At 61.4% G+C, this 24,690-nt stretch overlaps 1 protein-coding gene across 3 annotated transcripts in view; it reads left to right on the forward strand.

Annotated features, from left to right (window-relative positions):
- Positions 1 to 1,472: 1,472 nt before the first annotated feature.
- The window catches only part of OLFM1 (olfactomedin 1), a 37,222-nt gene continuing 14,004 nt past the window's right edge, over positions 1,473 to 24,690 (forward strand). Inside the window, exons 1-4 of one of the 3 annotated variants that reach the window (XM_027051687.2) lie at positions 1,473 to 1,775; positions 15,720 to 15,869; positions 20,616 to 20,771; positions 22,680 to 22,899. In XM_027051687.2, the coding sequence (XP_026907488.1) occupies positions 1,680 to 1,775; positions 15,720 to 15,869; positions 20,616 to 20,771; positions 22,680 to 22,899 (622 nt within the window). In that variant the 5' untranslated portion in view covers positions 1,473 to 1,679. Of the gene's footprint in view, positions 1,776 to 13,535; positions 13,810 to 15,719; positions 15,870 to 16,301; positions 16,438 to 20,615; positions 20,772 to 22,679; positions 22,900 to 24,690 lie in introns of those variants that run through there. The other 2 variants (XM_027051686.2, XM_015087646.3) reach the window with 2 other exon arrangements.

Genomic DNA, 24,690 nt, shown 5'->3' on the forward strand with positions numbered 1-24,690 from the left:
TACGAGCATCTTTCATTCCCATTCTACAGGAGTGGAAACTGAGGCTCGGAGAGCCTCCCCCTGGAAGGGCCAGGACAAGACACCGGCCCCTCCAGCTCCCCGAGCAGCCTTCTCTCCACCCCCCACCCCTGCAGCCTCTCAGCCTTCCAGGGAGCGGAGGGGCTAGGGGCTCACAAACAGCTTGCTTTCACTCTCAGGCCAATGAAAGCCGAAGAGGGGCTGAGAGAACAAAGAGCCCCCAGGGCCTCACCTCGCCTCGCATCTTCTCCCAGGGCCACCTCCTCTGGGTACTCGGGCCCACCCTGCCTGACGACCTACCTCAGGAGCTCTCACCAGGGCCCAGGGGGCACAGCCCCTCCCTCACCTTCTCTTCCCAAGGTGCAGGAGCCCAGCTCCTGAGCCGGTGCCCACAGGGTGCCTCCTCCGTCAGGGGGCTGCACGGGGACAGGCTGGGAGTCCCCGCTCGTCCCTGCTCACCCCTGCTCTGGACCTTGCTGGGTGACACATCAGTTGCCCCCCAACACTGCCCCCCTCTGCGATGTGGGAAGATCGGACCGGACCACCCCCAGCCGCTCTGTATTCTGGGATTCTCGGGCCTGGAGCCTCCTTCACAGAGGCCTGGAGCCTCCTTCACAGAGTTTATTTCCAAAAGGCTGACCACTAAACAACGGGACAGAGACCAGACAGACGCCTCTAAACTCCTGTGGCCACCTTCACTTCCCAGAAAACAGGTGCCTGGAGACTCTCCTCCCCAGAAGGGAGCGTTTAAATGGAAAATGTGGCCCCCAGGACCAGCCGCCCTGGTCTGGGACTCGTAAATTCCGCGGGAACACATGTAAAAGGACAAGGAGGAACACAAGGCAGACCCCCGGGGACCCTTACAGGGCGTGTGCCCCCCACTCCCCCGCCCCGCACACAACCGTGAACACAAGGACACATCCTCACCCCCACACCCAATGGGACAGGGGCCCCAGCACAGGTTCCGTTCCCCTTGCACCCCCACACTGATCACCCCGGGACTACAGGCCTGAGCCCCGGTCGCCCTGCTTGCAGGCTCTGTCCCCAACCGGCACTCCCACCCCCGGACATCCTTCCTGGGTCTGAGCGTTGCTCTGCCTCATTAAAAGGTGACCCCCCAAGGGCATGTTCAGCTGCCATCTCTGTCCCTCCCGGAGATGTGAAGCCCGCCTGCAGATCCTCCCCCAGCGGCCAGGCCCCCCACCCCCACTCTGCCTTTCCCATCCCAACCCCAGGGGGTCCGGGGCCTCCCGCCCCTGCCGCCAGCCAGGATGGACTCTTCTGTCCGAGTTAAATTTCCCCCGCCTTTTTGATGTCACATCCTGTCCCAGCCTGCTTCCCCGCTGCCGCCGCCCTCCCCACTCCCGCGCGCGAGCGTGGCGCGCGGGTCCCTCTGCGCCACCCGGCCGCCTTCCTCGCAAACTTTTGGCACCCCCCGCCCAGGCGCGCCCGTGCGGGGAGGGGGGGTGGGGGGGAGCGCGGGAGGAGGGGCCGCGGAGGGCCGCGCCCCGCCCGCCCGGGGACAGCGGGGACAGCGCGCAGGACGCGCTCGCCATGCAGAGCGGAGGCTCCGGGTGCTGAAGGCGCGGGGCCAGCAGAGCCGGGAGCGCGTCCGCGTCCGCGTCCACGCAGCGCCGGCGCCAGCACCGGGGCTCCTGCATATGCCAGGACGGCGGCGGTGGCAGCCAGACATGCAACCGGCCCGGAAGCTCCTCAGCCTCCTCTTCCTCGTCCTGATGGGCACCGAACTCACTCAAGTACGTGCGTCCAACGCCATTTTCCTCCTTGCGAGCGAGGGAGCGCGGCGTCCGCCCAGCGCGGGGCCGGCCAAGTCGGGGAGCGGCTCCCAGCTCCGCGCCCGGGTGGGGAGGGGGCCGGAGCGCCGCGCACCCGGCTGGGAGGGAGGGGTGCAGGCCGACGGAGACCGCCGCCGTGCGCCCCCACCCGCGGAACCCCCAGCGCCGGCCCAGCGCCGCGGGGGGGAGGGGGTGCCCCTCTCTCCTAGGACCCCCAGCCTCCCACCGCCCCGAGAAGTTCGGAGGGCGGCATGGTGGCACCCGGGGCGGGGGAGACAGAGCAGGGTGTCCGAGCTCCTGGCATTTCCAGCCGAAGCTCTGAGTCCCACCCCCCACCCCCACCCCCCTACTCTGGAGCCTCCTGTGTCTCTGCCTTTGGGTGTAATGCTGCCCTTGGGGCTCCCCCGAGCAGGGGGTGGCAATTGTGCCTCCGAGGCCAGACCGGGAAGGACAGGCGGCGGGAGCAGGGCTGGGCGCATTGTGCACTCAGTGTGGAGGCTTGGGGGGTTGTGGCCACATGCGCGGCGTGAAGCGTGAGTGCCAAGCGAGGGCCGTGTGCGCGTGTGGGGACCGCTGGGCGTTTGAAGCGGGCTCGCTTGCCCCCCCCCCCCCCCCCCGAGCAACGTATCAATAGAAAGCCCATCTCTGGCTGGTATTCTCCATCTTAAAAATCCGTTTCGGAGCTGGCAGGTCTGGGAGGAGGAGAGGGCTGTCTGGGAGCGCTGGAATGGGGGTGTCTCCTTGGCAGCGGGGTGCTGGGAAGACGCTGCCAGCTTCGGGAGCCAGGCTGCTCGGGGGTGACATTAAAATGCCCTTTCGATGGTGCCACCGTGCCACGCTCGGAGCTGGAGACACTGGCCCTTTGGAGCTGCGGGTCCAGGGGGCGGACGGGGCCGCCAGCACCTTGCCGCAAGCCCCCAGCGGCCCCTGACCCTCCCTCCCTACCTCCGCCTCCCTCCATCTCAGGAGAAAAGAGGAAACAAAGAGAGAAGAGAGGGCAAGAGGAGGATCACGGAAGAGAAGGCTCTGGAACAGTCTTCCCTTGTTCTGCCTTGAAGCCCTTGCCGGCTCCCTGGCTCTGCCCGGGAGACGCAGCTCCCACCCCAGCGTCGCGAGGGTCCTGTCCCAGCCGCCCTCAGAGACCCCTGCCCCGGTGCCGTCGGGCGGTCGGGTCCCCTAGAGAGGTGCCTCGTGGTCTCCGGGAGAGAAGTTTCCTCGGCGGTGGGGAGAGCCTGGCCGAGGCCAGGCTGGTGTAGCATGGACAGTTGCACACGCGCACGCACGTGCACACTCACACAATTACACTCCACAGACGGGAGCACACGTGGGCAGCCAGGCAGGTAGTGAGTAGCGTGTGCCTTATTTAGACATTTTGGGAGAGAGAATGCTGGTTGTCCGTGGCCCTGGACGTGGCCGCCCCCAGCGCCCTCCGAGCCTTAACGGCCTCCTCGCTTCCAGGCACCCCGAGTCTCCATTCCCAGACCACGCAGGCTTTTCCTCGAGAGGTCTCCTCCTCAGGTCTGTGTAAAGATCCCCTGTTCTTGGAAGAAACTTTCGGTCCGACTTCAGCTGGAAGCTCTGTCTCGGTGGCGAAGGCGTCTGCCCGGCCACGCTGCCAGTTCCAGCCCCCGGGGGGTGTCAGCCAAGCCCTGTGCACGCACACCTGCCTCCTCCTCCTCCTGCTTCCGGGTCCCCTTCAGGACCCAGGCCAGCGCCCCACGACCACGCCCTCCCCTGGGCCAGCCAGGGGGGCTGATGTTTTCTGAGGCTGAGCTGTGGGATGTCTCAGGGGACTGTGTCCCTCGGTGCAGCCAGGAGGCCCGGCCCCTCCCTCCCTGGGAGGTTAGAGAGTCCCCTGTGGGAGGCCGATCGTCCCGTATCCCGGCGGGATCTTAGGACAAAGGCTCAACCAGGTAAGCTCGCTCCCGGTTGTTCCCAGCCTGTGAAGGGTCAGAGAGTGGCCACCAGTAACCTGTGAGGTGGGGAGTGGAGTGGGGAGCAGGTGTGGGCCAGGGCTGGGCTGCGGTCAGTCTGAGAACTACTGGCACAACCACGCTCCGAAGTCTTGCTCTCTTGATCCCAAAGTAATCCAGCCCTAGGCAGCCAGGTGTCATGAGCAAAGCCAAGTGCACTCGTCAGTGGCTGAGATAAGCAAACAGAGGGTGGGCCGAGCACCCGCGGCTGAGCCGTGAGGTGTCTGTCTCCCCCCCCACACCCCCCCTCCGTTTCTCTCCCACTTTCTGTAAGTGGCCCCCATGGCCACACACACCCCCCTTCGAGGCCTTTCCAGGGACGTGCCCACAGGGCTCCAGGGCCGCTGTGTTCGCGGGTTAGCCCGCGTTGAAGCGGGAGCGAGTCAGGAACGTGGGGCTGGTACCCACGCTGCTTGAAGGGTGCTCGCGGCCGGGCGGGGGAGAGGAGCGCGTGGCCGAGCCACCTGTTTTCCTGACAGCTCGCGGATGATGAGCCGTGCCACCGAATGCCAACCAGTGACGGACGGCCTACTACGTGCCAGGCCGGTGGGTCCAGGTGAAGCTTGTCCTCAGACAGACAGGCCTTTCTTGGCCTTATTCCGTGATTTCCAAAGAAAGGCTGGTGCTTCGTGCTTCCTGGGAAGGATTTTGGGAGTGTCCCAGCGGGGCACGGGGGAGCCGCCCCCTCCCTCTTGGGGGAGTCAGGCTGTGGGGCCTCCTGGGCTCCAGGCCTACCTGGTCCACCGATAGAAGCATGCTGCCTGCATATGAAGGTGTGAAATGAGCGGGGGCTCTGTAGCAACGACCTTGACCCCAGCTGCCTGCGCTCGTATCCCAATCCCACCAGGCGCCATCGAGGTGACCTTGAGGGAAGCTCTTAACCTCTCAGCCTGCACGTCCGTCTTTTCGTAACCGGATGACTCTGGAAGAGGTGGCCTCACACAGACCCTGTCTTGCTCGGCCGCTAACTCGCCCTCCCCGTCTTGTGCTGTTCTCGGATGCCAGCTGGTTGGGTTTAGCGCAGTCAGACCTGGGCTCAGGGTGCAGACGCGTCCGAGCCCTGTGGTCTGGCATCTGGGCCGACAGGCTTTGTGGGACCCGAGGCTTTGCAAGGGGCAGGAGACCGTGTGGGCCCAGGGCTCTGGCGTCGGAGCGGGGCTGAGCGTCGGGGAAGGTAGCGGCATCGGTCCTGAGGCTGCTCGAGCCGTGAGCAGGCAGGGAGGGGGGCGGAGGGGCTACACGGAGGCCGGCCGAGGCAGGAGGGAGGGTGTGTGGAGGAATGGGATTTGTTGCAACAGAGACGCAGAGCTTCTGTTGTTACCGCGAGCCCCAGGCCGGGCTTGGCCTTTCTTAAGGACGTGAGCCCCCCACGCGCACACCCGTGACGGCCTTCCGGCCCTGAACAATGAGCAGAGTGCCCTTGTGGCCTGCTGTCGCTGTGGCTGGCACGGCCGGGCCGGGAGCCGGAGCCCAGATGACAGCAAACCCCGGCCCCCTTTGGGGAGGGGTGGGGGTGCTGTGGACGGACAGGGCGGGTGTCACAGAGCAGCTGGCGTGGGGGTTAGCCCCCAGAATCCCACCGGGACCCGTCACTTCAAATCTGTCCTCTCCTCCTGAGATCCGCCGGTCCCGCTGTAGAAAACCCAGCCCGCTCCCTGAGCCGATGTAACTAGACTGCAACAGCCCCGTTGTGTGGCCTGCTCTAGACTAACCTGGGGCCGATGACCCCACTCACCTGGACTCCCCCATGGGTGCCCTGGACGCTGGAGTGCGAGCGGAGGCGGGGTGGGGGTTCGGGAGCACCGGGGTCTCGTCCCAAACCGGTCAGTTCACGACACACGGCATGTAAGGCGGCCGGCGGGTTGGTAGGCCACCGGAGAGGAGCCCTCCGGATTCCCAAGTGGCCGCCTTCCGGGCAGGAGGGCGCCGTGACACCTGGGGGGGGGGGGGGCATCAAGTTGTAGATCGTCCTCGCTGACGGCTGCTTCAAGTCCGAAAGCAGTGTGCTCCTCCCCGCGCTGACTTCAGCCTTCCCCGATAAAAAGAAAGGTAATTTTCTGCCTTGGGTTGTATTTATTACTAAAGTTATCAGGCCCTGTAATCAGTATTAACATCACCGTGTAAAGTGATACAAAACTAATTACAAGCTAAACTGAATTAGACGCATATGGCAACCGTGAGCCAGGCTGACAGGGACAGGAACCGATTTTCGGCGGTGGAAAAAAGCACCGAGGACGCCCTGCGTACCCCGAAGCCGGCAGCCTGAGGGTCCTTGCCACGGCAGGGCCACTTCCGCTGGCCAGTGCGGCTCCCACTGGGGCTGAGGGAGGGGGCAGCAGGTGGGACCCGAAAACACCCGTCCCTTCACCTCTCGGGCGACCCCCCCCACACACACACACGCAAGAAACAGGGGCTGACACCATCAAGGGGGGTTCCTGCGCCACGCTGCCCGCCAGGAGCGTCGCCTGGAGCAGGAGGCGGCAAGGCCAGCAGCCCGTGCCGTATCCCCACCCTCAGAGTTAGGAAACCGAGGCTGGGGGAGATGACGCAGCCCGTCTGGCGGCCCAGCGTGTAAGTGACAGACCCCTCCGTGTGCTCCCAGGTCCGTCTGACGCCTGAGACACCCAAGCTCGTGTTTCTGTTAAGACGGAGTGAACACATGAACCGCGGAGGGGAGGCTCGGTGCCACAGAGCAGCCAGCAGGGAGGCGCCTGGGGCCGATGCGCCAGACCCCCGAGCTTCGCGGAGCGCCCCTGGGCAGCCCGTCGTCTCCTGCGTCTCCCGCGGCGGGGCCCCGTGCGCTGCCTGCTCCCACCTGCCAGCTCGGCTTTTAGAAGGGGGGGCAGCAGGGCACGGGAGCGTCTGGCATGACCCTGACCTTGCGGAGCCCTTCCCACCGCGAAGGGCGGGTGGCCTCGAACAAGTCCCCGTGTCCACCCGCCGGGCGTTGGAGAGTGCACACTCTCAGGAACGAAATGGGGGTCCAGGAGGGAGCTCTACGTCTGCTTGATGGCTGAGCCCAGGAAGCGGGCAGAGACACACACACACACACACACACACACACACACACACTCAGCTCCGTGCGGCTCTGGGCGGGATTCAGACAGCGCTGGGGAGGAGGGACCAGGCCCCTCTTGGGGTCTTCTAGCAAACGCAGCTCCCCCTTCCTCTGTGCCCAGGTTCCATCCTGGGACACCTGCCAAGTGACTGGGGTGAAGCTGCCGTCTTAGCTCTCGGGCAGTGTTGGAAGACGCAAGCTTTCCAACCCGCTTGCTCTGATCCTGGCCACAGGGGTTTGGCCTGTGTGCTCCTTGTGCGCGGTTTAAGGACATCTACAATCTGGCGGCCAGGAGGAGAGTGGGTGGCCTCACCGAGGCGCATCTCCTGGCTCCATCCCCATTCAGATGCGCGGGGCGTGGCGCTCACAGAGAGCATCTCGCTCTGGTCCTGCGGGTTTAGGGAGCGGGCGCGACGCCCTCCGGGAGCTTGGACTTCACGGCAGTGACTCCTCCAGTGTGCAAAATGGCTCTCATGGGTGGTTCCGGAAGGACACGAAGTTACTCCCTCTGGCTCTCAGTGATGGTTTGGGTGTCTGAGGGTCGGAGAGAAAGCCGAGGTATATTTATAAATATTATCAGTAGCGGACTCAGCACCCCAGGGTGTTGGTGCTAAATCTGACAGCGAACAAGGTCCCGGAGAAGAAACAGAGGCAGGCTTTCAGAAACAATCCGCGGCTCTCAGACGTGAGTCCCCGAGCGCTGGCCCTGCCAAGTGCAGGAAAGTTCCCGTTCCCTGCCTAGGGGCAGAGTCAGGCGCGAGCGAGCGGGACGTGGCATCCAGGTACTCGATTTCTCCAGACACGACACCTCCCTTTGGTAGAGCTGGCTGGGAAGGTTTCTGAGGCGGAGGCCCCCCCCCACATCAGGCAGAGTCCTAATCTGTTGGAGGCGGGGCTGGGGGCGGAGCGTGTGCTCTGGGAGGGAGGGGCATCGGGCAGCACCCTGGTCCTGCAGACCTGGCCTTCTGAGCCATGTTGGAATCCATGAACCCGGGTCCTGATCAATGACTTAAATTCAGCAGAAACCAGACTGCTCTCCTCAGTCAGTTATGGCGACTTCCCTTAATGGGCGAAAGGAAGCAGTAATGTCTGGGGGGGCCCCCAAAACCCACGAGCTCAGCTCAGAGGGCGACCTGCCTGCAGGGCCGTCCCGTCCAGGGTCTCCAAAGCGCCACTCCCAGAAGCAGACCCCATTTCCGCTGGGCAACTGAGAGGACACGTGGCCGTGGCCTCCCGGTCTGGATGCAAGCCAGTCTGAGGCAACGTTTATGAAAGCAGCATGGAACTTTCCAGAGGAGGAGCAGAGGGTGTGGGGGGCCGCGGGGAGGGGCCACAAACGGTCAACTCTCTGAAGGACAAAGAATCGGGACTGAGGGCTAGAAGGGGGCGTCGTGGCTGAGGGAAGAAGCGGCCCTGGTGACAGCTGCGGGTCACAGAGCACTGTCCCATGGGGAAGTGGCTGCTCTTTCCCGGGGGGTTGGAATAGACACCGTGAGTCCCAGCTCCGCAGGACCTTGAGCCCACTTGCATGGACGGCGGAAGGAAGGGACCCGGGAGGAGGCTTTGCAGCAGGATGGGTCAGCTCTCTGCTCTGCAGCCGGGCTAACAAACGTCCCAAGGTGCCCGGCTCCAGACCAGACCTTTTGCTGTTGCAGAAATGTTCTTCCCCAGCAGGAGAGTGATGGAAAGGGCACACACAGGGTGAGGGAGCAGAGTAGCCCCACGTGGCCCCCCTAACCCTCTCCCATTTCCGTCTGCCCTCCCTCTCTCCTCCACCCCGGCTATGTGCGGATAGCTTCAGAAAAATATGCATGCTTCTTCAAAAACTTTATCTATTGGGGCGCCTGGGGGGCTCAGTCGGTTGAGCGTCCGACTTTGGCTCAGGTCATGATCTCACGGTCGGTGAGTTCGAGCCCCGCGTCAGGCTCTGTGCCGACAGCTCTGAGCCTGGAGCCCGCTTCCGATTCGGTGTCTCCCTCTCTCTCTGCCCCTCCCCTGCTCATGCTCTGTCTCTGTTTCTCGAGACTAAATAAACATTAAAAAAAAAAAAATTTTTTTTTTAATGTTTATTTATTTTGAGCTAGAGCAAGTGCCAGGTGGGGAAGGGCAGAGAGAGAGACAGAGGGAAAGAGAATCCCAAGCAGGCTCCTCGCTGTGCAGAGCCCGACACGGGGGCTCGATCCCACGAACCGTGAGATCTTGACCTGAGCCAAAACCAGGAGTCCACCATTTAACTGAGCCACCCAGGTGCCCTGGGAAAGTGTGCATGCTTTTCCACAGCAAAAGGGCATCCAAACTTTGCTCCTTGGGGCTGTCCCTTTGCCAAGGCCCAGACCTGAGCGAGTCCCTACTCTGGGGACCTGTGCTCTGTCTGTAGAACGGAGATGCTCCGACGTCGTGCCTCCTCGCGGGCCACAAGCCGGGGGGCAGGGCCTCCCAGGGCTGGACCATACCACAGGCGGCAAACGCCTGCCGTCATAAGCTGCCAGTCGGCAGTGTGTTGTCATAGCGGCCGGAGCAGACGGACCCCGTGACGTCTGACAGGCAGAGGTGTGCCACGTTTTTGAGCTTGGTCCTGGGAACGGCCGGCTCCCCACATGACCTTGAAGGTCTTGCTGTCTTCCCGAGCCTGACGCAGCAAGAGCATCGCCCATGGGCGGCCGCGAGGATCAAGGGACATGATGCAGCTGGCGTGAGGGCGTCTGGGGCACAGCACCTGCTCAGTTAGTGTTACGGTGGCTATTGAGAGTGGTGAGCGCAAGTGAGCCCTTGCTTCCAGGGAAGCCGTGTGGAAATTGGGATTTAAATTCCTCCTCAGCAACATTTGGGGTCGGCCGATGCCACGGATCCTTTAATCCAAATGCCTCACTCTTCAACAATGCACAGTTTGCTTTCGGAAATACTGTGTGGCCTCCTAAATCAAATTACACTTGCTCAAGGCTTCTCGGATGACCCTTTCAAATGCATTAAAAGCAAGAGTCTCTCCTACTGACTCATGGATTCCAGTCCCTGGAGAGGACTTTGGTTTGGGATTAGAGGAGTCAGAAGTGACTTACCTCCAACGTCCAGCTTGTCAGAGCAGCAGTGCAGGGAAGGGCATAGGGGTGCAGGGCAGGGCGGCAGGGGTGCAGGGCAGGGCATAGGGGTGCAGGGCAGGGTCGCAGGGGTGCAGGACAAGGTGGCAATGGTGCAGGGCAGGGCATAAGGGTGTAGGAAAGGGCAGGGAGGCAGGGGTGCAGGGCAGGGAAGCAGGGCAGGGTGGAAGGGGTGCAGGGTAGGGCATAAGGGTGCAGGACAACAGGGGTGTAGGGCAGGGCATGGGGTGTAGGGCAGGGCAGGGCCTCAATGGTGCAGGACAGGGCAGCAGGGGTGCAGAGCAGGGCAGGGCAGGGGTGCAGGACAGGGCATACGGGTACAGAGAAGGGCATAGGGGTACAGGGCAGGGCATAGGGGTGCAGGGCAGGGTCGCAGGGGTGCAGGACAAGGTGGCAATGGTGCAGGGCAGGGCATAGGGGTGTAGGAAAGGGCAGGGCATCAGTGGTGCAGGGTGGCAGGGGTGTAGGGCATGGCAGCAGGGGTGCAGGGCAGGGAGGCAGGGCAGGGTGGAAGGGGTGCAGGGTAGGGCATAAGGGTGCAGGACAACAGGGGTGTAGGGCAGGGCATGGGGTGTAGGGCAGGGCAGGGCCTCAATGGTGCAGGACAGGGCAGCAGGGGTGCAGGGCAGGGCGGCAGGGGTGCAGGCTCACTGTGGGTCAGGAGCAGGGCTATACCCACCACACACCCCTGTTCTGTCTACACACGCCCTCTGGGACGGAGGGATGTGAATGGTGCCTCTGTTTGTGCCTTTATAAACACAGAAAGGGATGCAGAGGTGGTGAGGAGGGACTGACAGGCGTCAGGCTGGGTGCGAGCCAGCTGTCGCCCCAAGTCCTGCTCAAATTCTCTGACCTCCAGGGTCGGCTCGGCTCCCAGGCAGCTGTAGCAGTACCGAGGCAACGTCCACAGTTGGCAAACCCCGTGGGAGTCACCCAGAGCCCGATGTTTACAAAGACGGCCTCCCAGCCACGCCTCAGGGGACGCCACAAACGCTCCCAGCTCCCCAGTATGACTGCAGGGCTCACGTCCCCAGGCCGGCCCCCAGTGTCCGTGCGCGGAGGGTCGAGGGTCGGAGGGGGTCCCGGGCGGGTGGAGCCGAAGCAGCTTGTGGGTCCCGGGGTCCTCCCGCCTCCCGAGTTCCCCGGAGCAGCGTCGGCCCCGTCGTCGCAAACTACCTGGTCTTGGGTTTCTCAGTTGAGGAGCCCAACGGACGTGGTGCCCTTCAAACTTCCTTTGTTTCCTTTTTTTAATTCTTTCTATCTGCCCATCTGGACCCTCATCCTCCTCGAATGGGGCTCTGGTCGGGGGGATTACTTTCGTGTCCAGCAATACCTTCTGAGCACTTGTGCGTCCTTATCAACAGCAGCAGCTGTCACGAGGAGCGGCAGGGGTCCCCGGGGGCACGAGTCCCAGCCCTGCCATGCACTTGAGCCCTGGTCACTCAGCGGAGGGGTCTCCCGAGTGCGTGCTGTCTCCTGCCAAGCGGGGTGACCGGGAAAGGCACCGTTACCGGGCGCCAAACCCGCTCCCGCACTAACGCGCTCCGTCTTCACGGTACCCCGGAGAGAGAGGTCACTATTACTGTTAGTGGGCCTGTTTCCCAGATGGGCAAACTGAGGCACAGCAGGCCCAACCCCTCGGCCGGGGTCTCACAGCTGGTGGCAGAGCCAGGGCTCAAACCCAGGCCACCTGCCCTGAGTCTGCGTTCTCCGTGCTGAGCGGCTCGTCCGAGACGCCTCTCTCTGGCAGCGGCGTGTTGGCCACTAATAATAAGAGAGTTTTCATTCACGCTCGGTGCCCGGCCACGGCGAGTGTCCAGGAATCGGCTCCCGTGTTGGTGTCGCTCCTGTCCCGGGCTGCACGGCAGGCTGTATCCAAGCCCTTGCCGCTTCTAGATGCACAGCCCGAGAGTTCTGTAGACTGGGTTGGGCTCGACTGGAGATTCTTTCCGCCAAGGGAGCGGCCACTGCCCGCAGTGGGATTTGAGCGCGAGTGATCTGGGCAGCGTGGCTTGCGGCCCTGAATATGCTGGTCACGTGCTGGCAGGGGAAGGAGGCTGAGCTCCGGTAGTCGCGTGAATGTGTGGCCTGGTGTGACCTGCACGGGCGGGCGGGCTCGCCGCGGAGCCTGCAGTACCGGCTCACACTGGGAGGTGGCGCCCTTCCCCAACGGTTGGAACCGGCCACCTGCACTCCCTGGTGCCCCTGGGGAAAACAAATCAGAAAACCCTTCGTTGGGGTCTCACACCGGACACCCGACACTCGGGCCAGGACCATCCTGGCTGTCATCGTCCCCTCTCCCAAAGGGCATGGAACAGAGACAGACGCCCTGGGAAGGTGGTGTGCATCTTCGGTGGCCCCCGGGAAGGCCGGATCCTTCCAATCCCGGTTCAGGAAGGGAGATTTATTTTCACCCAGGCAGAAAAGAGTGTGGTGAGTGACCTGGGGGATGCTTCCCAAACTTCCGGGACCCTTAGTGGGAGGGACTGAGGACGGACGGACCCTTCATCCCCTAAAGGCTCCTGCAAATGCTAAAGCCGCGTTCAGGTGTTCGACCCAGTCAGCCCCGTGCCTCGGAGACGTGCGCGTGTCCTGCCGTGATGCCGCGGAGGGCTGGGGACTTAGGCCAGGCTGCCCTGACCCTCCACTTGGGCCCCAGGACTCGGGCTCCTCTCTTGCCCCCAACCACACACCCCAAGGCCCCGCCCAGCTCCACACTCCTCATGGGCCAGGCACCTTCAGCTCTCCTGCCCAGATGCCTGAGCCCAAACCTAAACGCAGCTCCTGCCCTGCCCTCGGACCCCTCCCACCCCAACCCAGGGGCCCACACTGGTGGGTGCTGCACCTGCCAGGAGGCTCCTTTCCTCCCAGAGGCCTTAGAGCACCTGCCCCACCCCCCACCCCCCCATCCCGGGGGATTCCAGAAAGCCTTCCCCTTTCCACCCTTTTCCTCGCCCCTCCCCTCCCCGCGCTGGGGCTGGAGACCCCTTCCCGGCTGGGCTCCAGTGCGGGGGCGGCAGGGTTGGCGGGGAGCTTGGAGCCTCCACCCCCCAAGTAGTTCCAGGGCAGCGAGGGCGAGGGCTGAGCGCGCGATGCGGTGGCCAGCGGGGGTCCCAAAGGGATGCCCAGGCCTCGCTCAGTCCGTCCGGCCGACGGGAGGGAGCAGCGGCGCCACCAGTCTGGACGCTAAGGCCGCCGCGATTTTAGGACTTGGGGGCGGTGGTCGGCTCTCCTCCTTGAACACCCATCGCAACCCCTTGGCGACTGGGGTTTGCAGGCCTCGCTGCCAGCAGCCAGGGGGCGGCGGGGAGCCAGAGCGGAGAGGAAAAATCCACCCATTTCCTGGGCAGATTGCGTCGGCCGCCGCCCGGCCGTGTCCCCGCCTCCCGGCCGCGGCCCCCGCGCGCAGCCCGCGCGGCGCTCAGAGCCCGAGCCGGAGCCGGAGCCCGAGCCGGCGGCGAGGCGCGCAGCGCGGAGGGGCGGCGGCACCGCGGACACCGGGCAGCGGGCAGCGGCCACCGTCCCCGGCGCCCGGGGCGGCGCAGCCATGGCCGGGGCGCGCGGGGCGGCGGCGGCGGGCGGGCGGCGGCGGCGGGCCGAAGGGGCGCGGGGACTCGGCCGGGCGCCCCTGCCCGCCGCGGTGCCCGCCGCCTGAAGGCTGCCCGGGGGCGCGGAGCCGGCGCCGGCGCGCGCGGGCGCAGGAGGCGACTCGAGGCGCGATGTCGGTGCCGCTGCTCAAGATCGGGGTTGTGCTGAGCACCATGGCCATGATCACCAACTGGATGTCCCAGACGCTGCCCTCGCTGGTGGGCCTCAACACCACCAAGCTCTCGGCGGCCAGCGGCGGGACGCTCGACCGCAGCACCGGCGTAAGTCCCCGCCGCCACCCCGCGGGCCCTGCCGCCCGCTCCCTCCGACCCCGACCCCTGGCTGGGCGGCGCCGAGCGGGGGCGCGGGGGCGCGGGGCCAAGGGCACGGGCAGGGGTCCCCGGCGGCGGCTCTCCCCCACGCTACCGCCGGCGGGGGTGACCGTGCCCCCCGCGCTTGCCCCGCCGGCCGGCACCCCGCCCCGGTCCCCCAGGGGCGCGCCTCCTTCCTTTGCCGGGGTTTCCTCTCGGGGCAGGGGGCCTCAGGGACTCGGAGGCCTGGAGTCCGCATCAACTAATATTAAGTCCCTCGCGGACAAGGTCAGGAAACTGAGGCAGGGGACTTGGGGACTTGTCCAAGGTCACTCAGCAAGTAAGGGGTGGGGACGCGGGGCTCCACCCTGTCAGGGCTGGTCCAGCCAGGGCTCCAGCGGAGCCCGCCCTACTTTGTCAAAGCCAGACGGACTGCCGGAGTGGGCCAGCGGCCGTTGGGGGAGCTGGCGGCTGCGAGTCCCCAAGCCAGGTCCCTGACGGTCCCGGCCGTGGTGGCCAGGGAGGGTGCAGTGGCCCTGGGGGGCACTGCCTGTGGAGCTGGCCCCTCCTGTCCCCTCTGCCCCTCTGCCTTGCCTCCCAGGTGGCTTTTCCTCCCTCATCAAGGCCTTGGGTGGGGGGGAGGGGGCGGGTGGCGAGTGGCCGGGGTGCCTGTGGGCAGGCCTGAGTCGGATGTTGGCTGGAGCCACTGGGAGGCAGGCCGAGCGGGAAGCAGCCCTGAGAGGAGGGGAACGGAGGAAGGAAGGACCCCAGGCGGGCCCCTCCTGGTGGGGAATGAAGGGGGGCGGGCAGGAGGCTCCTCTCCCACCTGGTTTGTGCTGCCCTGGGCACAGGTCTTTGTGTGAGCCCCTCCTGAGACCCTTGTCACGTTCACCTGCCGTTTCAAGCGCTTCCAGTGCTCTCATAATGACTTTGCTCCGGGGTCTGGGTCCTAAACCTCTGGGGTGGCAATGAATGAAACAAATGTATCGACTACTATAGGTTCTCCTCCCGGCCGGGGCTAAAAATAGCAGGGAGGTGACCTGAGGCGCCCGGGCAGGCTGCCGGGGGAGGGTCTGTGCTCAGGGAGTGTTTTCCCACAGCAACGTCCACCCTGTGCCCCTGGCGCTCAGGACCCGGGCCGGGCGGCAAGGTGACACCGGCCACACACGGCTCCGGTTCCTTGGTGGGTCCTTGGGCATATCCCGGGACCGAGGCTGGGTGTGAACGCCATGCCGCCAGAAACTTGGTGACATCCACTGAAGGACCGCGCGTGGCAGCCGGGTCGGAAGCCTGGCGCTTCCTCCGGCGGCCTCTGCCGGGGTGCCGGGGACGGTCGGGGCTCGGGGCGTTGCGGCTCTGGGCTGACGGGCGGCTGGATCCCGGGTTCTGCCGCGGGTGCCACATCCCTTCGCGTCAGGGACGGCGGAGCGAGGCTGCGCCAGCCACCCCTGCGTGCCTTGTGGGGAGGAGATCTTTCTGAATTACGTGCTGCGAGTGAACCAGCCACTTGCTTTCCTCCCTGGCTCCTCGCCGGCTTGCGGCCTCTTCCCTCCCGTCCTCCTAACCTATCAATTTGGTCAGATGCCAGAACTCCAAACATCCCTGGAATTTAAAAATCCCCTGGATTGGAAAAAAAGAATTAAAAGAGTCGTGTCGGTTTCACTTCCTTCTGGCCCTGGGGACCCTGATAGGAGATCGCCCCTTTGTTCTTGGGGGCCCCTTTCCCTCCCCGTGGTCAGAACCAACGCGTCTTTGGACCGTTTCTGCCTTTTTCCCGGAGGCTGGACTCTGACAGTCCTCCCCGGGTGTCTTTCCTGCTGCACTGCCTTACGGTCTGACCTCTCTCTCCCTCTCGCTCCCTCACCACCCCCCCCCTCCAGGTGTTGCCCACCAACCCCGAGGAGAGCTGGCAGGTTTATAGTTCTGCCCAAGACAGCGAGGGCAGGTGTATCTGCACAGTGGTCGCCCCCCAGCAGACCATGTGTTCACGGGACGCCCGCACGAAACAGCTCAGGCAGCTGCTGGAGAAGGTGAGTCCGCGTGGGGCGTGTGTGTGTGTGTGTGTGTGTGTGTGTGTGCGCGCGCGCGCGCGCGTGCCCACACCAGCACCAAGGCTCGGCCAGCCTGCAGGGTCTGTCCTGCTTCAAGACCTCCCTCTTTCTTGGCACGTCCACACTCAGAATGTTTGTGAACGAGTGACTGAGTGAATGGATGGGTGCAGAACCCTCAAGGATGGCCCAGGAAGAGACGAGTAGACCCGCCGGTCGCTGCAGGCTCCCCTGAGGAGCCACGTGGGAGCGGGGTGCGGGGACGCGGGGTGCTTTCTTTCGCTGCCACCATCTCTTGGTCCCTCCTGGGGACCCGCAGTCCAGGGGGCTGGGGGCTGGCGCGGAGCAGCTCCGCGGGGGGCATCCTTGCAGCCCTTTGGATTTTGCCCCTGGGGCTCTCCCCCTGCCCCCCCCCCCCACAGCAGGCCTTCCGGAGCAAAATTACACTGGGTCCTCATCTTTGCACCCACTGTGAACGGCACCGTGTGGCTCAAAAACACACTCGGAAGCCATCGTTCCAAATAATCTCCACGAGGATCATGTAAACTTGGTGAGATTTTTCACCCCGTTTCAAGAATGGAAGTCAGAGGGTGGACCACCTGTCCCGAGCCAAGCAGCTGGCTCTGGGGGGGGAGGGGGGGCCGGCCCTCAAACCGCGGAGTGGCGCCCCGCCTGGCGTCCTCCGCCCCCCCCCCCAGAGCTGTGCACGCACACACACCACCCACGGACACACATGGACACAGCACGCACAGGCACACTCACACGCCATGCACAGGGCCACCTACACACCCCCCCACACACCACACATACCCCGTGGACATCCCACGTACACAGTCACACACACGCCAGTAAAACTGTACGTTGGCCGTTGTTGAGGACACGAGGGGAGGCGCCGGCCGAGCCGTGAGGGTCTTGGGGCAGGTCAGGTCGCTGGCAGGGGGACCGCCTTGTGGTGCTAGGTCAGGACCTTTTCATTTGGGCCCCGCCCAACCACCACCCCTCACAGGACCAGGTCCCAGTTTGGCCTCAGTTTCCCGAAGTGTGGAGGGAAGGGGGGGCGGGGGGCACTGCCAGCTCTGCTCATGGGGAGGAAGAAGGGAGGCGAGGCTCTGGGCGGCGCTGGGCTGTGGCTCCCGCTCCCCTTTAAGGACAGTGTGGTCTCTGTTCTCATCTCTAGCCCACCCAGTACATCACTTGCAAAGAATTAATGTAAAACGCATTTAGCAGATTCCACAAACGTTCATTAACACCAAACTAGACCAAAGCCTAATTGGGCCTTTAATTATTCAGAATTGCAGAGGCAGGAGGTGGAGCTTGAAGGGGCCTCTGGGACAGCTGAGGCCGGGCTGGGGGGCGGGGATGGGGGCGGGGCCGAGATGGGCCGAGGGGGGCGGGTCGGGGGGGGTTCGGGCGGAGGGCTGGGCTGGGGTGGGGGGGCCCTGTCTGGGGGCAGGGCTGGGGGGCCGGGCTTGGGGGCCTGTCTGGCGTCGGGGCTGGAGGGGGGGGGGGGGGGGGTGGAGTCCGGGCTGAGGGGCGGGGCTGGGGGGGGCGTGCTCGGGCTGGGGGGCGGGGCTGAGGCGGGGCTGGGGGCGGGGCTGGGGGCCCGTGAGGAAGAACCTCGAGCTCTTGGGGGAGGTGCTTTCTGGATTCCAGAAAGCTCTCAGAGCCGGTAAAGCGCCGGCCTGGGAGGCCTCTTTTCTGCCTACAGACGCCACCGCGCCACGGCTTAACGATTTAAGGCCCTATTTTACACCCCGGTGGGCACCGTGTTTTCAGAGGGCAGCAGCTTTTGTTGTAAAAGAGGGGGCTTCAGCGTTCTCGTCGTGGGGCCTCCCTCCGGTCGCCGCCCCCCCCTTCTCTTGCCGTGGGGAGCGTGCACCGAGCTGTGCGGGTCTGATCGTGCGTGCCGTTGGTGGGGCCGGGGTCCCAGCCGGCCACCTCGCGTCTAGTTCTGTGTCTCCCCGGCCTGGCTTCACGTGAACCCACCCGGGGGGCTTCCCGCGGTGGAGTCGTGGGCGCACGCCCGGGGCTCTGACTGTCACTGGCCCGGAGCCCTTGGGAGGGGCACTGCCTGCTGCGGCCAGGGCTGACCGCTAACTAGCCCGGTTCTGACGCGGGGCCGGGGGCGGGGGGGATGAGGGCCCCTGGAAACCCACAGAGTGGAAAAGGCCTGCGGGGGCCCAGGGGCTCTGTTTCTGTTCCCCTCGAGGAAGCCACCTGCCCTGAATTTGGAAGCGTGGGTTTTGGAGTCAGCCCAGGCCTTGAATCGTGGCTGGCCGCCGTGTGGCGGCAGACAGTCTGCTCGACCTCTCTGAGCCTGGCTCTCCTTATGCAGAAAGTGGGACCGGAAATAGTGTTCGCCAACCGGGGTTTCATCGAGCTTGAACGGAGTAGTGACGTGATGGGTTTAGCCCACTGCCTGGAACACTGAAGACATTCAGTAAATAATTAGGGTTCGCTAATCCCTGGAGGCCGGGTGTGTCTGTTGCTTGTCGCTGCCCCTCCCCCGCTTTCCCAGCTCCTGCTCCCACGCTGGTCAGAGCGTGGGGGAGGGGGGGGGTCGGTGTCATTTAGCAGCTGCGTGACCTTGAGCTCGTAGGTCTGCTTCTCAGGGACACATCCAGCGGGAGAGAGGGTGGGTGGCCCCGGGCCGGGTCTTCCGGCGCTCCTGGGAGTGGTTGTGCCCTTCCGCTTTGTGACCCGCCAGAGAGGAGGGTCCACCCTCCCTGGAGGTGGGAGAGGCAGAGGGAGAGTCGCGTTTTGTGTTAAGGCAGCTGGGTAGCTTGGCATCCTTAAATTTTGTTTTCTAAATCTTAAATTTGATCTTAGTTAAAATTGGTTACAAGCCTTCCTTCCCTGGCAAATGAAAAGCCCGTTGTGCAGCGTGTGGCCCCTGTTGGCCGATCGAGACTGGAGCCGGCGGACCCAGTGGCTTCTGCTCTGCCCACGGAGGCCCTTGCTCCTGGGGAATCGGATGTCCCAGGAGAGGAGGGGAGAGGGGTCTGGACCGGAGGCGCCATTTGTGTTCCTGCTCCCAGCATTGTGGCTGCTGGGGGGACACTCCCCACCTTATGATGTGTGGGCCTCCTGCTGTGGTTACAGGAGTGAATGAGGCCCAGCCCCCTCCCATCCCCTGGCTGTTGAAGCAGATGAGTGGGTTGCTGCCCTGCAGGCATGGCTCCGACAAGGTAGTGCTGTTTCCAAGCAGTGTGCAGCCACTCCTGGCTTGGCGCATCCTGGAAGCCTCCCCGGAGGAGGTGGTGTTCGGGCTGGGCTTTAAGGTAACCAAAACTCACGAGTCTTCTCAAAGGGAGTGCTGTAGTTACTCAGTGTGAGGAGGTAAGACAGCTGGTTATTCAGTGCGAGGAGGGCAGGGAGAGAGAAGGTAAGAGAACAAATATATTCCAGGTCCCCGTGAAACGTCTAAAGAGAAAGGATCCGAGAGAGTCAGAGTCACCCACGTACTGTATTTTACAAACGTGAATTTTTAAACTGAGTTTGTGTGTTACTTTTAAATAACCGTAAAATTCCAGGCATTTCAAAGTGCTGCAATGAGTAATACCAATTTTTCTCCCACTGAGAAGCCTTTTAGATGTGCTCTTTTATTTTATTTTATTTTATTTTATTTGTGGGGGTGGACGATGCACAGGAGGCACAGAAACCGAACCACTACCAGCTTTTCACTGGCCAAGTCCGGCTACGTGTCATACCCAAATGATTCTGTTTCTAAAAGGGAGAGAGTTTTCAAAGGCAGCGGAATATCAGAGCTGAAAGTTCGCGGTTGTAAAGGTGTCGTCCTCCCTCGTAATTGGATTGGACTCTAGGGAAAATGACCCAAACACCGCCGCAGCAACCCTGAGCTCCGTTCTGCCTCCCCACTGCCCCAAATGCCTGTGCCCAGGAGCACGAGCCACTTTCCCGAAAATAAAACGCTCTGGCAGGTGGCTGCACTGAAACTGTTTTCTTTTAAGCTCCCTGGAATCCTGTTGAATATTAAAGTTCCATCTTGAGGCTGGACTCAATTCTGGTCTGCCTGCAAAGGTGTAAAACAGTGATTATTCATTTGCTGGGTGATCGATTCCTGACTGTATGTTCGGAATGCACATGTTTGCAGAGCAGTCATCTACCTGTGATACCGCGGGGCGTGATGGATGGTGTGCAGGATGGGGAAAGGGGTTGATAGAGAGTCAGGGAGAACAGTTCTCTTGTTCCTTGGTTCCACGCTTCTGCCATCAGCCTTGGCAACAGGACGGCTGGGAGATTTAGGAGGAGAGAGAGGCTCTTCCTGGGGCGGGGGCAGCCCAAAGGCACTATTCGTCTTTCGTGGTATGCGTGCCTGCCTAACTGGTTTCATCCTGCAGAGTAGAGAGACTTAAACACAATCCCTGACACAGGGAAGAAAAAGAGCCACCCAAAGCCATGTGCCTGGAGCCGTGACCAGGGAGGACCTGAAGCTCCCGAACCCCTGATTGGCAGCCCTGGCTGCAAGGAAAAGCATTCTGGAACGTGGCAGGCGAAATGTTTACCAAAGCAATTTGCTCTGTTTGGGGAGTCCTTGGTCATAACACTCCCCGGTGTTGGTGATCAACTAGTAAATGATGTGTGGGCTGCTTCTGGTTCCCTGTGTGTTGGCCGTGTGGAAAAGGTCGCGGTCGTGCATTAGAAGGCAAATACGATGGGCGGGCCCCTGCTACGGCTCCTTCCTTGAACCTGTTGCCTTTTTGACAGGTGCAGAACATGTCTCAGTCCATAGAGGTCCTGGACAGGCGGACTCAGAGAGACTTACAGTACGTGGAAAAGATGGAGAACCAGATGAAGGGGCTGGAGTCCAAGTTCAGACAGGTGGAGGAGAGCCACAGGCAGCACCTGGCCAGGCAGTTCAAGGTAAGTGTGTCCCTCCTCCTCCGAGACCGGGCTTGGTTTCCCTTCAGGCTTCGCCCCTTCCCTCTGGAAATAGAAACCGGGAGCCCGGGGAGGAGCCCGGCGAGAATCGCCCTTTGCAAGGGGGCTGCTGTCCTTGGAAATAGACAGGCAGCCTGTCCCCGCCCTGGTTTGGCGAATGACACCTTGAAAGGGGCGGGCTGAGGAATGGGTTTCAGACCCCTGTGAGCTTCTGAGGCAGGTCACAGATTGGCCGGGAAGGGACATGATTGGTCGTTGTCATTCTCAAGCTGCTGCAGGTAAATCACATTAGCCAAGGATTAGCTTCATTGATTAGAGCCGTTTCTGAGCGGGGATCACTCAGGGCAATTTTTCACATCTGACCTAATTTAGCTATGACAAGGCACACTGTAGATTTGCAGGGAAGAAGGAGAGAGACACCAACATCTTTCTCACTTCCTGGTAAGTGTTTCTCCCCCACCCCCACCCTCCCCCGGGTAACTCTGGACATTAAAGCCAGAGTGGGCCCTAAAATTATATATACATATGTAGAAATATGTATATATACATTTCTGCTTTAGTCAGCTTCAAAATGTTCAAATTGAAAAATTATACGCACCTCAATTAAGGTATACATGCATGTTAATTAGCAGTCTAGCCCAGGTATAAACGAACAGGTCAAATTACACAACCCTGCTTGACTAGAAATTGCTGATGCTCCGTCTTCCTGTCCTTTTTATGCTAATGTTTTCCTTTGATGTGCTCCCTGCATGAAGCAAGAACTAATCCGCTTTTAAGAGCGATACATTATATAGGCAAAATGGCAGGCTAATGAAGTCATAAATCTATATTATAAATAAAACGATAGCAGGCCTGAGCCTGTTGAGGAGAAATGAAGCGATTGCTCACGTCGGAGGCAGGTGAACACGTTGTCCTTGCTCCTGACACGTCACTGCGAATTATCTCAGAGAGAGATTTTGACCTGCTTGACCAAAAAGAGTTTGTGTCTCTCCCTGAAAGGGCAGCATTCATTCCCTTCTCCGTGGTAGACTCAGATTCCCCTAAAGACGAGGGTGCCTTTAGCCGCCGAGGGCTAGCCGCGCGGTGCTGGTACTGTGCACGCAGGCATCCCCCTCCCGGTTCCAAAATTGGGGGCAATATGGCCCCGGGGGAGGAGAAGCAGCCCCTTGCCTTTGACCATGCTTTAATTGCACTGAGAATTTCAACAGGAATTGCGAGGGAAGCTCTGTAACTGTTAAAGCAGTTGGTTTGGACGAAATCTAGCATTGCAGTGTGATTTTTTTTTTTAAGTGACCATGAAAATATTTGTCTATTAATGGCTGTCTGTTTAAGGCAAGCTAGTGAGGCAGCTCTTCAACAGTATTTCATTTTCTTGCTTGCAGGGCTAACTTAAAAGCGTTTTTTCAATGCTGCACTGACTGAAGAGGCAGTCCACTCCCATGTAACCATGAAAGAGGGTCAGAGAGCTTGGGCACCATGCATTTTTGCTATTATTTTCCAATACTTAGCACCATATCACTAAGGAACCTTGAATACAACCAGGATCCTCTTTTGCATGTGACTGTAGATGCATTTCATGGATAGTTTGAACCCTTGTCAATGCATTTTTTGAAAAAGAAAAAAAAAAAGAAACTTTGTGTGTGTGACTCAAAGCATGTAACCTTAAGATGTTGCATTCTAAACTGACAATAAAGACTTTCCCAAATATGTTGGTGTTCCGGAGACTGTTTAATATGCTTTTCTACCCCGTTTGGACCAGAATACATAAACCTATAAAGAAAGCAGGAAGGTGCACACCCTCCCTCACCCGGGGAGAGAAGCCAGGCCAAGGCAGGGTGTGGCAAGTTTTTGCACGCAGAGCACTGAACCCAGCTTATTTTGACCTTGCAGGCGATAAAAGCGAAAATGGATGAACTTAGGCCTTTGATACCTGTGTTGGAGGAGTACAAGGCCGATGCCAAATTGGTATTGCAGTTTAAAGAGGAGGTCCAGAACCTGACGTCAGTGCTTAACGAGCTGCAAGAGGAGATTGGCGCCTATGACTACGATGAACTGCAGAGCAGAGTGTCCAATCTTGAAGAAAGGCTCCGTGCATGCATGCAAAAACTAGGTAGGACCAGAACCCTGCGGGGGCGCGGCTCTGCTCCGCCCACCTCCGCTCCCACACAGGCTTAGGGAGTGGTGCTGAAGCGGACAGCGCCCGCCTGGCTTCAGAGAGGCCCCGGGCAGGGCTCCCGCCTAGGCTCCCCGGTAGGCGGCACTCAGGCTAGGGCACTGTCCCACCCTGTGCAGAGAAGGCCAGCTCACAGACCCCGTGGAGTCGCACATCTGGAGAAGGCATCAGATGCCACACACCATCTGAAGGATGTGTATGCGTGTGTGCGTGTGTGTGTGCGCGCGCGTGTGTCCCGGGTGAGTTTAGGACACAAGTTCGATAGGGCTGGAAACGTACATCTCAGATTCTCTCCGGGTTGGGGACAGGGGCTGAGGAAACTCCCAAGAGAACGCATCGGGCGTAGTTTGAATAAAAGAGAAGAGAAACTCCAGTCACACCACGGTAGAGGACTTGCCGTTCACGGGGAGTAAAGGCACGAGTCCGTCCTAACAGCCTGGATAGAGCAGCTCCTCTGAGCCCACCGGCCCCTCCACCCCGTTGCCCTATTCCGGGAAGGACCCCCGCCGCTGGGGGAACCCCTTCAGGTTCTTGGGATCAATACCCGCTCGCCTTGTCAACTCTCCCGTGGATTGCTTCCACAAGTCGTGGCTCGTTAGCATCTGGGTCCGCTCTTCTAGCACGTTTCAGTTTTTCCAATTAATCCTTGGGTTTTCTTACTGAGACTCGCTGGCCCTTGTCACCTGCCGTTTTTTGACACCAAGGTGGTTCGTGTCCCTGCCGTGTACTTCTTAGTGTGATGGAGGGTCATTTTGACTTATGAAGAAGCTTCCCTTGGGTTTTTCTCTGATATTCTAACTTGATTCCCTTTTTGTTCCCTCTCCCCCCCACACACAAAAACACACCCCAAATGCCTCTTTATAAACTTACAACGTCCCGAAGGTCACAAATGCTTTTTAAAATCCCTAGTGCCGTGAGGTGAAAGGGAATGTCCAGAGAGCGAGGAAGGAGTCGGCAGGGCCCCCTCCCCCACCCCCCGCACCCGTTTGAGCCGGTCCGAACATCCAGATTATCTCAAATGCCATTCTAGGCACCTCAGCAAGGGCAGACGCTTGTTACATACCTCAGCCCCGGAGGGGACAGCGAGAGGCGTTGGGAGTTTAATCTGGTTTACCGTGGGCACTTACGCCATGTCACATGAGGGATCGTCTGCTGCGTTTTTCCAGTGACGTGGTTCACCACACCCCAGTGTCGGGGGCTGGGGGACCCGGGACCTGTTCTGACACTGCAGGGGTCCGTGTGGATGTTCGAATGTTCACAATGATGGGGCTATGTTTAAGACGATGGGCTGTGTGGTTCTTACCATTGGGCACAGGTTTGGGTTTCTAGCCACAATTACCCCACACTGACCATCGCCTCTCTCTGGCCACACCCTGCCAACACCCCCACTGAGAGGTCTGTCCCAGCCTCTGAGGACTCTGGGGGTGGGGGAGGGCTCATTGACTATGTTTTCCCTCACTGGGATATAGACTGTGTATACCAGTGAGAAATGGCGATGAAACCTCCATGCTTTCCGAGTCAAGGGTCAGGGAGCAAAACGGAAATTCAGAGTGGAAAGTTACCAAGGCAGAGAAGCCGCAGGCCTCTCCGAGGGGGATGCCACCCCCTAAAAACACTTGGCCTATTTTTAGAAGCTGCGTGAATTTTCCTTGCAACTTTGAACCTTGCGGCTTTCACGTGGTTCCCCCGGGGCCGCCAAAATGGTTGATTTGGGAGCGAAGAGAGAGG

This window comes from Acinonyx jubatus, chromosome D4 (genome assembly GCF_027475565.1).
Source record: "Acinonyx jubatus isolate Ajub_Pintada_27869175 chromosome D4, VMU_Ajub_asm_v1.0, whole genome shotgun sequence".
NCBI classification, from domain to species: domain Eukaryota; kingdom Metazoa; phylum Chordata; class Mammalia; order Carnivora; family Felidae; genus Acinonyx; species Acinonyx jubatus.